The following is a 12,702-nucleotide window of genomic DNA, read 5'->3' as shown; positions in this document are numbered from 1 at the left end:
ATGCAATGCTATTTCTCCAAACCGAAGTTGTTTAAAGAACTATCTGAAACAGGTAAGATATTAATGATTCATAATTTTTAAAAAGATAATAATAAAATCTCTTTAAAAAGGTCAGAGTCCTTATTTTGTCTATAACTAACAGGACTTCAGCTTTTACCGTTACTGTTAGTCTTATTTGTTGTTTATGTCTGTTTTTTTTAGAAAAGTTAGAAGGAAACTAAACAGAAGATCAAATTAACATTGCGTTATTGTTTTGCATGTACCCTGCAAATGAATGGAAATTGTAATGGTATTTTTTTTTTTGCAAAACAGAAAAATGATTAACCTCAATATCTTTAGTTTACAGCGACTTAAATATGAGCCATCATAAAAGAAACAGCCAGCGGGCAAACTCCTGGACCATTGCTCAGCAAAGGATGAAGCTTTAGAGGTTTATAGGTGAATCGCAGACAAACAGGAAGAGCAAATTTATTTTTGATGCAGCCCTGAATTGCTCTGAGTTGAGCATCCGTCCAAACAAACATGTTTTTTTTTATTTTAGATAGAAATTACATAGCAACTTTTTTTGAGACTGTGTCCTAAATATTAACTTCTTATTTAAATGTTCAAGTCAAAGAAATCAAGATCCTTCAAGCAGGACGATAAGTGGGAGCCAGAGGAAATTTAGTCAGAAAATAAAGTGTGAAGTTTTTGGATTTGTTGTCCACAGTTCACTTCAGCTTTTAAAGTGTCAGTTATTGTGCTTCCATCAGATTTAATCCCACCTCTCCTTTTTTTTTTTTACCTCTCAGAGGAAGTCTTTCGACAGGGCCACTCCAAAGTTGGGTGCGGCCATGAGGATGGCGATGGTGCAGATGATGTTGAAGACGCTGAACCCAACCAGGCACAGCCGGTCAATGACGGCCGCGGCGAACTGCCACTGCTCCGCCACGCTCAGCTGACGGTCCTGCTCGCGGACGCGCTCCACCAGGAACTGCACCTCCGCCAGGAGAGCCTGCAGCTGGTTGTCGACTGCTACAGATCGAATCAGCCCGCTTTGGGCGTGCAGAGGTGCCGACCTCTCGCCCCCAGGCTCGACGCCGCAGGGTCCCGAGGCTGCCGTGGAGGGGTCGGGGTCCGGAGATGCGAGCGTTTCCAGTGGGGCGATTCCGAACTTTGAAGGTTGGGGGTGCTGATGTGTCGGTAGATCTCCAATTGTTCCGCCCATGGCCGCTCCTTCCTCTCGTTCTCCTCTGGTACTCCTCCCGTGGCTGGTGGTTCTGCACCTCGGGGCCGGTTCCAGCTCTGCGGTGGTCTGGAAGCTCTGAAAGCCCATGTAAGGCAGATGGCCGTTAGGCTGCAGGTGCGGGGTGGGGTTGGGGTCTCTGTGGCCCGCGTTTGGAAGGGTGTTAGCCTGGGCGCTTGGGCGGAGGGGAAGCGGGTGGCTGAGCTGGGCCAGGCTCGCCTGCAGGGAGTTGAGGCTCTGCGGGAGGACGGACGGCGCTGGAGTGGGGATGGTGGCCGTGGTGGCCGTGGTGGTAGGAGAGGACAGCGTCTTGCTGCGGGTGTCTGCTTGGCAGCTCGAGAGAGTTGGCTCTGCTCCCTCGCCTGGACGCTTCATACGCAGAAACCAAGGGACCCACTGCAGCAGAACCAAGCGCACCTGATGGACCAGAAAGAATTAGGAAGTTCAGAAAGGACACGAAGCCACATCCCAACCTAAAGTGACACACATGTTTCTGCTATTGTGAACAGTTGAGGGAATGGTTTAGAGTTTCTGGAAGTGAGGTTGTGTGGAGTACTCTTGTGCAATCAGTATCTTATGTGCAGTAGAAGGCAGTCAGAGTGATCTCAGTTGGGAGAATAAGGGAGAAATTATCATTTCATCTAACAGCTGCTTTGTATGAGTTAATTTTTAACATCTAAACCAACAGAGTTAAAAACATTTCTTACAGTTTAGGCAAAAAACCTATACAATACTTTGAATGTCATCATTACCAAACACAAAAATTGCTGCAAGTCCGTCAATTTTATAGATATTTAGCTAGAATTTGGTGTGATAGTAGCTGAGAGTCATCCTCAACAGGTACTCTGAGTGTTAACAGGTCACTGAGATTTTTGTTCAAAACTTTGGCGTGCAAGGCAGAGAGGTGATATGCATTCCCTCAAAAAAAGAAATGCTAGTTTTTGTTTTATCGAGGTCTCAGATTGTCGTACTGGGTTGATGCCTTTTTGAAAGTCACTGTTAGAAATAATGTGAATTTAAAAGTGTTCATAAATAATTCTAATCATCAGTTATGTGATAATCAAAGTAGCTATCCCGGCACTCAATAATATACCTTCAGAGCAGTAAAATGCCTTTTAGCAGAATACAAAGTGTTAGTCTTTTCCTCCAAAAGAAAATGTCAGTTAGCAAAAATTGTGGAAATCAATGAAAGACTGGGTGGAAAATAAGCTTTATGAGAGAACTGCTGAGACAAAAATCTTCTCAGGAAGATTTATCAGACTTTGTGGAGGTGATGTATGGCCCTACAGTGCAGTCAAAACTGCACAAATCGAAAATCTTTCAACACGAAATCCAGCTTTAAAAGAAAAAATTACGAAGGATAATAGAAGAAACCCCTAATGCATTTACGAAAACGGGAAGAATTTTCTGAAGATGACTTTTGACGTCTGTTTTACGCGGGTTGATTAATCGAGCTCTAGGGCGCGAAGCGAGATAATAACATTTCATCGAAAAAAAACTGAATCCAATTATATACCACTTCTATGTTAAGATTACAAATTTCATTGCACTCAGAAATCTACAAGTGACTCCTTTGGGAAATGCAATATGAGAGGATTTTGAATAAAATGGGGGAAGAAAAATGGAAAAACCACTTTGCTAAACCTTTTTGCTTTTAATTATAAAGTGATCATAATGTCATTTCACTTCCACAGATGGAAAAAATAAATAATCCTGTTTGACATTTAAAGAAGAAGAAATGTAATGTGTGACTTTGTTACAGAAATGGTTCACAGGAACAAAAAAAACAACAACTGGGAGAGACTCAAACTTCACATCACCAGACACAAATCTAATTAAAGACCTTGCATCCCTTGAAGGGATGCTTCTCACCCCAGAAGTTTAAACTAAGATCGTCTTATGTTGAGAAACGATGACATTACGTCCTTAAAATAATAATAATGTTATATGTGATGTTACGTACAAACTGTAAGAGCTCAGAGTATGTGTTGGGGATGACTCTCAGCTACTATCACACCAAATTCTAGCTAAATATCTATAAAACTGACTGATTTATAGCAATTTTTGTGTTTGCTAATGATGATGCTACCCTGCTAATGATGCCAGTGATGATGTTGTAACTGCGACATCCAACATGACGGACCGGTCGCTGTTTGGGCGTTTTAAGAAGGTGCCAGTACGATTTTAAAAGTACATTGTAGGTATTTTTACTTTCCAAAGTCATTGCAGGAGATATTTGGCTGTTCTGATGTGTTTTGTTCCGACTTGTTGATAGTATTCGCACACGTATAGCAGAATGAAACAAGAATTATTTAAATACTTTACATTTGAAAACTGCTTTTTTCGTAACAGACGCAGCTCGCTCCGTCACCACTGCCATATTTCTGCCATTTAATTCAAAATGTCACATGCAGCAGCGATGAATTGTGGGTAAATACTTCACCGAAGTCCTCCTGGATGTGGGCCTAGCCGAAGGGCGGATGTAGTACACAAAGGGGGCGGGGCTAAAGAGCACTCCGGAGAACTGGGACACACTACACACTCGAACCCTTCAGCATGAACGCGCGTTTGTAGGACACGAGGGTGGAAGGGCGAGTATTGGGACCAGGCCTAATACTGATGGATAGCCAGTTCTGTGGCGGACATCTTGAACCGGATTGGCTCCATATGTTAATCAGTTGTTGATGTAAACGTCCAGTGATTAGTTTCTGAGAGTTTCATTCAAATTTGTCCAGCAGTTCACAACAAACAGACACATGCGCACCCACAGACACAGGCAAAAACATTATCACCCGCCGTTCACCTTCCGGTGAGTGCTTAAAATAAGTCGGTGTTAAAACTCACCCAGCGCGGCATGTGTCCATTGTTGAGATTGTGGTGGTGGAACTGGAGGACGATGACGGTGGCCACCACCGACATCCCGACAATCACCATGGTGCTGGCAAAATACTGACCTGGGACACACCACAGACTGCGTTTTATAAACAAGATCTCTGTATCCCAACCCAAAAGAACAAAAAACACACACACACACACATATGCGAGCACAAAGACAAGAAAGTAACTAACCAATCAGTGGGACCGAATCGGAAGTGGCGGGCATAATCTCTGCGACCATCAGCATGAAGACCGTTAGAGACAGCAGAACAGTGATCCCTGAAGGGGGGGACACCAGGGAGCCAAGAAAAAATTAAAAAGTGAAAACAGGAACCTTGAGAAAAGGCAGTTCATTACGATAATGTTTGCCTGCTTTGCTTGATTTCTTGCCAAAATCGTTCGTCTTTCTGACATTTCTTAAAAATCACATTCGATTTTTTTTTTCTCTCTCTCTCTCTCTCTTGGCTTCTCTGTCTTTGAAATCCGTCCTTCTCAAGTGGAGGGGAACGCTGACGAAAACTTCCATTTTTAATGTTGTTAGAGGCAGATCAGAAAGGAAACACTTTTGCAATAAAGGCACAGCGAGATGAAATGACATTTCCTGATACAGTGAGATGAGTGATGTCTTTCTTATTGGTCCCCCCCCCCAAGCCCCCCGCTCTCTCTCTCTCTCTGTCTCTCCTGGTACTGTTCCTCACCGAGGCTGATCTTCTCCCCGGAGTTGGCTGGCAGCAGGAAGACCAGCAGGGTCATGGAGGAGAGGAGCACGCATGGGATGAGCAGGTTGAGAGCGTAGAACAGGGTTCTCCGTCGGAGCGTCACCACGAAGGTGACGTCGGGGTACGGTTCTGCGCAGCAGTCGTAGAACACCTCGTTGCGACCTCCCGGGACCTCTGAGAAAAAGACAAAGTAAAGATTAAAAACGCAAAAAAAGAGATTTATTGCTGATTCATCGTTATAACAGTAATGTTGGAAATCTTTACCACAGTCCTGTAAATCTGTTAAAGGGATAGTTCAGGTTTTGAATAATTAATATCTTACCTGTTGTAGATAGATAAAATGAACAGACTTTCCCACAGAATCCCATTTTCAAAGATCTTTAAACATGTCAATAATACTATTTTTAATTCAAAAATAAATAAGGAGACATACTTTAAATGTTAGGGTTACAATTGTCATCAAAATGAAGGTTTGTGTGAATTCTTATTCAGCATTCACACTATTTATTGGTCCTGTTTTTATGTTTCTAGTTAGCCTTTTGCTACTTTTAGCTGTTAGCTAGACTTGTAAAACCTTTAGCTTTTAGCCAGCCATTTGAAATTTTTGGCTTCTAGCTAGCATTTTTCTACTCTTAGCTTTTAGGTAGCATTTAGCAACTTTTAGCTTCTAGCTAGCCTTTTGCTACTTTTAGCCTTTAGCTAAACTTGTAAAACCTTTAGTTTTTATTTAGACTTTAGCTACTTTTAGCTTCTAGCTAGCCTTTTGCTACTTTTAGCTAGCTTTTCCTACTTTTAACTAGCCTTTTGCTACTTTTAGTTTTTAGTTACCATTCTGCTACTTTTAGCTTCTAGCTAGTCTGTTTCTACTTTTAGGAAGCATTTTTGCCACTTCTAGCTTACAGCTAGGTTTTTGTTACTTCTAGCCAGCCTTTTGCTACTTTTAGCTTCTATCTATCTTCTTGTTACTTTTAGCTAGCTTATTCCTGCTTTAGCTTTTATCTACCAATCTGCTACTTTTAGCTTTTAGCTAGTCGTTTGCTACTTTCAGCTTCAAGACAGTGTTTTTTTTACTACTTTAGCTTTCAGCAAAGCATTTACTACTTTTAGCATTTAGGTTACAGTTTGCTGCTTTCGCCTACGGTTTTGCTACTTTTAGCTTTCGACAAACCAATGTCATTCAGCCCTCAGTCTCTCTCGTTAACTCGTGTGTGTTTCCAGATAAGGTGTGTGTGAGCAGTATGCAACACACACTCCATACCCAGCAGATCCCACTCTCCGTTGTGCATGTACCCCGACACGTCCGCCTCCTTCATCTGGATGTCCAGCAGCCAGCCGTCGAAGGTCCACGAGCCAAACTTCAGCTCGCACCGCTGGATGTCAAAGGGGAACCATCTCACATCCACGTTGCACGTGCTGACGAATATGCCTTCGAGTTGCAGAGAATGAAACGTTCGTTTAGTTTTTTTCAGCCAAGTCTAATTCGCCCGGTGTGTGACGGCGAGAGGGTCTGAATAATAACTCGGTTTGCCGCAGCTGCTCTGGAGGCAGGAGGAAAATGAAGATATTTAATTGCTGTAAACAGTTTTCAGAATTAATGAAGTAGAGAAAAGTGTAACGGCAGCGTTTCGTCTGAATCTTAAACAAGTTTGGTTGGCGAAGCGAACGCACCTGGAGGCAGAAACTCGCAGAAGCCGCTGGAGTTGACCAGCACGTTGGTCTTAAAGGTGGCGTCGAACTTGTCGTGAGCGCTGAAGGATGGGCAGAGAGAAACAGTCTGAGACGGAGGAGCGGCGCGGGCGGCGGCGGAAACATGTCTGGGCGTCACACACCTGTTGTACAGCAGTATGTCAGGCGTCCAAACCTGGTCCGAGGTGAAACGCAGGTTCTTGACTCCAGGATACTCTGACTGGTTCCACTGCAGGTAGTGGTCATACCACTGCTGGGAGACACCGACATCTTCATTTGCCATTTTGTGTTTTTACTGATGAGATGTTGTTATTTTTGATGGTTGCTACTCGTGCAATACAGTGCATCGGTCCGCCGCCAAAAATTAACTGTGTCGTGTGTGCAAAGCATTCGATTGTCTGTCTGTTAGCAAAATATCTCATGAACCATGTGACAGATCTTAATGAAACTTTCAGACAGTTGTCATTGGATGCGCATCTACGACGGATTAACTTTTGGAGTCAACTGAATTCAAAATGGCCGCCACAGCTACCATAAATATGCCAGTAACTCAGTCAATTTTACAAATATTCAGCTAAAATTTAATGTAGTAGTAGCTGAGATTTACCCCCAAACCATATTTAAGCGCTAACAGATCACGTCAAATATTTCTTCAAAACTTTGCCATTAACTACTAAAAGCAACTCTGTCTGTCTGTTAGTAAAATATCTCATGAATCACTGGACGGATTTTAGTGAATCTCTCAGAAAGTAGTCATCGGATGTACGTCTACAACCGATTAACTTTTGGAGCCAATCCAATTCAAGATGGTCGCCACAGCTAATCAACTTTAGCGAACACAAACATGGCTGTAACTGAGTCATTTTTACAGATATCGAGCTAAAATCTTGTGTGGCAGTAGATGAGAGTCATTCCTAACATATACTCTGAGCGCTAATTGATTGCACTTGATCGTTCTGGAAAACCTTGACATTACCTTTTAGAGTCAACCCTGTCTGTCTGTTAGCAAAATATCTAATCTCTTACAGGAAAAATCTCGTGAATGTAACACATTTTTTTACATGCGACCTTATATGAGAAGACATGGGACCACGCGTGAGCCCGTGAACTTGTTGAAAATGTTCCAAAATCCCACAAATTCTAAAGTTTTCTTTACATTTTGTCTACTTTTTCCTTCATGTTCAGCTTTTAAGCTAAGGTTCTCCGGCACACAACTTATGATTTGTGATTTTTGGCAGCAAAAAAACGAAGCAGACACATATTCATCCTCCTCTCCTGATGCTCATTAAAAGACCGTGTTTGGGGCAGAAGGAAGAAGCTGTCATCCTGCCGAGGCACCCATTACTATGATAATGAAGGCCAGCCAGCCTCTGGGATGATTCTGTGCATAATATAATGCTGCAAAAAGCTTTCCACTACACAGATCAATATCACATTATTAATGTTATCTATTATACTCACCATCTGCAGCCAGGCGTTCGTGGTCAGAATCTGGTTCTTTTCATCCTTGTGAGACATAAAGCGAATGACATAATAAATGATTTTGTGATTCAAAGGATAATTTCATAATATTTCAATGCTGTCTTTATATATATATATATATATATATATATATATATATATATAGAGAGAGAGAGAGAGAGAGAGAGAGAGAGACTTTATTAGGTACTGCTTGATGTAATTGTCTCTTCTGCGCATACTTTCCACTAAAATGTCACTGAAAGGTTTGTGAACTATTCCTCCCCTGTTTTCTGTCTGATTATGATGTCAGATTTGGGTCTTAAAAGTAGAAAAAAAAGACAAACATTGTCTGTGAATGATTGAGGAATGCAAACCTGTAGGATTACAAGTATTTTAAAAATAAGACGGTATAACCGATTGACGTTTGGAGTCAGCCCAAGTCAAGATGGCCAACTGAAAGCACAAAAAAACGGCTGAAACTTTGTCAGCTTTACAAATATTTAGCTAAAAATCTGATGTGCTAGTTCATTCCAAACACTTACTTTGAGCACTACGTGTTGCATGGCATTTCGGTTCAAACGAACACTGTTGGTGTCAACAGTGGCTGTTAGCAAAATATCTCACGAACCAATGAGCAGATTCTAATGAAACTCTCAGGAGGTAATTGTTGGTTGCGCACCCACAACTGATAAAGTTTTGGAGTCAGCCCAAATCAAGATAAAAACAACAACAAAAAAAGGCTATAACACAGTAAATTTTAAAGATGTTTAGCTAAAATTTGGCGTGGGAGTAGCTGAGAGTCATTCTCAACAGATATTTGAAGCTCTAAGACATTTTGTGAGATCTTGCATGAGATCGTGAATGACGTTATTGACAAGGTTTGACCAAAATGGCCACAACTCCATCAGTATAAGATGATCCCAGCTTAAGACTCTGACATAAAAGGCGGCATTTCTTCAAGGAATGCTAGGTCTTAAACTTATTTTTTTCTTAACATATGAGAGAAAGCTCATATGTGGCCATGTTAGTGAATAAAGTTTTGAAAGTGTCTGAAAGCCGTACCACATCCATGACTTGCATTAGAATGAAGGAGAACTGGACGGTGAGCGTGTGGGAGTCGTTGGCCACGGGCCTTTCCATGGGGTTGTAGTCCCTCAGCAGCTCTTTGAGAAGGAGGCGCTGGTGTGGACCCTGCACTGATTCTGCGGTGTTCAATAGAGGAGGGAGGGAAATGAGAGAAAAGCAAAACGATGGAGCGTCTCGAGAAAATGCCGTGGATGGATTTTTTGCGCAGAGACAGGAAGGAAAAACGCCAGATTATTTGAAACCGAGTCACCAGGAAACGTGGTTTTGTGAAAAGGCACGAGATGTACTGTATAAGACGCATAAAACGAAAATTCTGGGAAAGAACACAGGCAATAAAAGACATAAAAAATAGAGGAGAAGACTGAAAGACTGCTGCTCTTCTTAATCAATTAGGCCTCTGATTGATCACCCAGTCGCAGTCTTTCCTCGGCTGTAAAAACGTCCGTTTCATTTTGTGCAGGAAATAGTGAGGCCATTAAACACTGAAACACCCCAGACACACACACACACACACACAACCGTGAGAGCTTTGGAAAATTCCTCTCTTTGCCCCTGAGAACTTCACCCGAGGCTTCAAGTCGATGTCGATTCATTCTTCACAAAACCATCTCAGCCGATTTGGAGGCTCCGTGAAGACGGGTGCAGGAGGAACAATAAATGTGTTTGAAATACAGGTGCTGCAAGTAAGTAAGCCTGCACGATGCCCCCTCTGCAGCCAACTGATGCCTGAAACTTCACATTAGTCGTGTCTCGGTAAAAGGTGCGTGATTAATGCTCGATGTCAAACCTATGTTCATTTACCGGATCTTAAATAATATCGCTGCGACTCGGCAGTCGGTGCGTCGTTAATTCAGATTACTGGTCTCTTGGCGTGCGTGGCGTCCACCTGGAGTTAATTTAACGCCGTAATGACCACTTTCTTTCACTTTGCATATTTATGTGCGGTGACGTGCAAAAGTTTGGGCACCTGCTCTAGTGAAATAAGGCCAAGATGGCAACCACGAGAAAGGCATGAAGCTAATGTTAAGCTCGTGTTGTAATGGACTTTAGCGCGAGTTACTTTTTACTTTCATTTGTCAAGGTTGCTAAATAACAAAAAGAAATATGGCGTTTCAGGCAAATTTAGGGCACCTAGATTTACTCAGTACCTAATGCCACCCTCATTAAAAGGTACTCATAGCAAACTATGAAATAAAACATAAAGAAGGTTCTCCTGGACTGTATCCAGTGGTGCAGTTTAAAAGAGTTTACAGCAGTAGGTTTCCACATATACTAATGTGCAATTCTGAAATGTGGGTACGCACTCAATGTAAACAAAGCACATGTGAAGCTTGAGTCACATGACCTACATTAGGCTGGGGGTAGTCTGTGAAGGGAAACAAATATGGTGGAACTGGACAAGCGTGGAATGGAGGAGAAGATGTTTAGGTGAAAATAAATAAAATCTGACATATCTGAAGAGCAGCGCTTCATAATGTTCCCCAACTAATTTGTTTCGTCGGTTATATTTTTCGAAAAAATGGAGGGGAAACACACCCAGTTGTCAAGTCTGCGTCAATTTTAATTGTTTCCTAAACTTCTCTGCGTACTTTACGCAACAAATTTGCACCAATTTGTTGCAAAAGGACTTTTAGGGGTTCTTGGATGCGCCGATAGTCTGGGGTCTGTAGGTTTGGGTCAGATGGCCAAGAGAGGCCATGGCAAACGTGGCGAGCTTCCACCTCTCAGTCTGTTTTCTGGGTTTGTTTCGGGGGTTTTATCCTGCAGTAGAAGAATTCCTCTTTTCCTCTGCAGCTTCTAAGGTCTGCTTGTAATTTTCAACCGAATCGATTCGTGAAAACACGACCTGCTTCAGATGGTCTCCGACCTCCATTCTCAACAGGTACGGAGTGCTCCTCACCTGGAGCGCAGCGTTGCTCAACAGGTCCGGAACGTTCTGCCTCAGCTTCGAACTTGTTCCCGGATTGCATCAGGCTTGCTCAGATGATTGAGGCTAAGACGTGTGGAGAGGATGCGGAAGGGACCGTGCAGCAGAACAGTGCACCACTCGAGTCTCCTGCTGACTGTACGGCGGTGGTTCTGATGGGCTTTTTTTTCTTTTTCTTTCTTTGAAGCGATTCCATTGCAGGTTTCCCAGTATTTTATGAACCTCAGCTTGACCTCCTTGTTTCCTATTAACTGCCATCTTTTGATTATTGAGGAACTGAGGAAATGGCTACCTGGAAAATCTTTGTTATCTTATTAGAGCCTTCTCCTGCTTTATGCGCGTTCGTTAATTGAATTCCCAGAGCTGGTTAAAGGGGCCCATGGCTGCTGATTGAACACAAACAGAGGTGTCAAAAGTATTTGTGATGTCTATGAACAAATTTAAATTATCTATCTATCTATCTATCTATCTATCTATCTATCTATCTATCTATCTATCTATCTATCTATCTATCTATCTATCTATCTATCTATCTATCTATCTAGACTTTTTATGTTTTGTTACACCATCTGTTTGGTAAATCTATAAATATATTATTATCTTTGACAGAACCTACAGTACATCTGTGTACTCTGCAATAAAGATTATTCACAGAAGAGTTGCTGTTCCTGGCTCATCATAAAAATAAATCTATGTTTTGTGTGTGTGTGTGTGTCGCTTGAAACGAAGGGACCCATTTTCCAAGTGAACAAAGTTGCCAAAATGTACATTCTGGCATGCACAGAACACAAATCGCACAAGAAGCACAGTCGGGAAACACTTGTTCATGCACGGTCTCACTTAAAGTCACTCACCTCGAAGCAGAGTCGCGAGCATGAAGAGCCAAGCAGCTCGCCTCATGCTGCATTCCTCTATATCGATACAGAAAGAGTGGCAGAGGGGGGGTAAAGACAGAGACGGGATGTAAAATGGGAGAAAGAGGGATAAAAAATTGGTGATTTGTAGAGGGAATGAAAGAGCCCCCAAAGGAGATGGGGGGTAGGTAAAAAAGAAAAAGCAGTGGAAGCTCGAGATCAGCAGTGGCAAAAGGAGTGAGAAGAGGAGAAAAAGGAGAGGGAAAGGGAGCAGCAGACACACCATGGGTGAGACGCGCAGTGAAATGAATACTCCAATAAAGAGAGCGATGCTGTGTGGGAGTCAGTCAGCTTCTGAGAGACGGGTAAGCCCCAGCCTGTGGTCAAACTCATCCTTCATGCTTCTGCGGGCTTTCGTTCCTGCAGACTTTATAACAAGCAGTAATTAGTAGCGACGCGCCAATCATCCCTAATCGTTTGGCGCTGCACCAATTTACAGTTTTTCGAGGCTGCTGGACCTCAAGGACAGCTTGACATTAAAAAAAAAATCCCCCAACTGTCAAGTTCTTGGTGTTTCATACAGATAGATTATTGTCGAATTTCAAGCAAACTGAAGCGTACTGAAATGACTTTATTATTTTGCATCCCTTTTTTTTAAAATTCACAACAACCAACAATAACTGCAACTGGTATTCCTTTTGATCTGGTGCAAACTGACATAAGTGCATTCACGTCGTAATGCTGACACCCTCTGGATTTGGCAGTAACTTGCAGCCTAAAAGGAAATCTAGTGTGAGTTTCATGTCATGTCATGTCATGTATGTAATGAAAAAGTAACAAGAATAGTAGCGTAAACAACCTCCTTGA

At 42.4% G+C, this 12,702-nt stretch overlaps 1 protein-coding gene across 1 annotated transcript; it reads right to left on the bottom strand.

Annotated features, from left to right (window-relative positions):
* Nucleotides 1–452: 452 nt before the first annotated feature.
* Nucleotides 453–12,166, bottom strand: LOC108241051 (neuronal acetylcholine receptor subunit alpha-7). Its single transcript, XM_017424963.3, has 10 exons — nucleotides 11,836–12,166; nucleotides 9,031–9,170; nucleotides 7,969–8,013; nucleotides 6,651–6,760; nucleotides 6,490–6,569; nucleotides 6,080–6,247; nucleotides 4,801–4,995; nucleotides 4,295–4,381; nucleotides 4,070–4,179; nucleotides 453–1,642 (listed from the first exon to the last, which is right to left on the bottom strand). The coding sequence occupies exons 1-10, from the start codon at nucleotides 12,119–12,121 to the stop codon at nucleotides 788–790; spliced, it is 2,076 nt and encodes a 691-aa protein (XP_017280452.1). The 5' UTR covers nucleotides 12,122–12,166; the 3' UTR covers nucleotides 453–787.
* Between the last annotated feature and the right edge of the window lie 536 nt (nucleotides 12,167–12,702).

Source organism: Kryptolebias marmoratus, linkage group LG16, assembly GCF_001649575.2.
Source record: "Kryptolebias marmoratus isolate JLee-2015 linkage group LG16, ASM164957v2, whole genome shotgun sequence".
Classification (NCBI taxonomy): Eukaryota; Metazoa; Chordata; class Actinopteri; order Cyprinodontiformes; family Rivulidae; genus Kryptolebias; species Kryptolebias marmoratus.
Note: the sequence above shows the minus strand (reverse complement) of the source record. Positions and strands in the feature narration are given on the sequence as shown.

Coding starts and splice junctions, on each gene's coding strand:
- LOC108241051 (XM_017424963.3), bottom strand. CDS start 12,121: ATGGTGTGTCTGCTGCTCCCTTTCCCTCTCCTTTTTCTCCTCTTCTCA. Junction 6,761..7,968: donor CGAACGCCTGGCTGCAGATG/GTGAGTATAATA, acceptor GGTGTCTCCCAG/CAGTGGTATGACCACTACCT. Junction 4,382..4,800: donor CGGGGAGAAGATCAGCCTCG/GTGAGGAACAGT, acceptor CCCCCCCTTCAG/GGATCACTGTTCTGCTGTCT.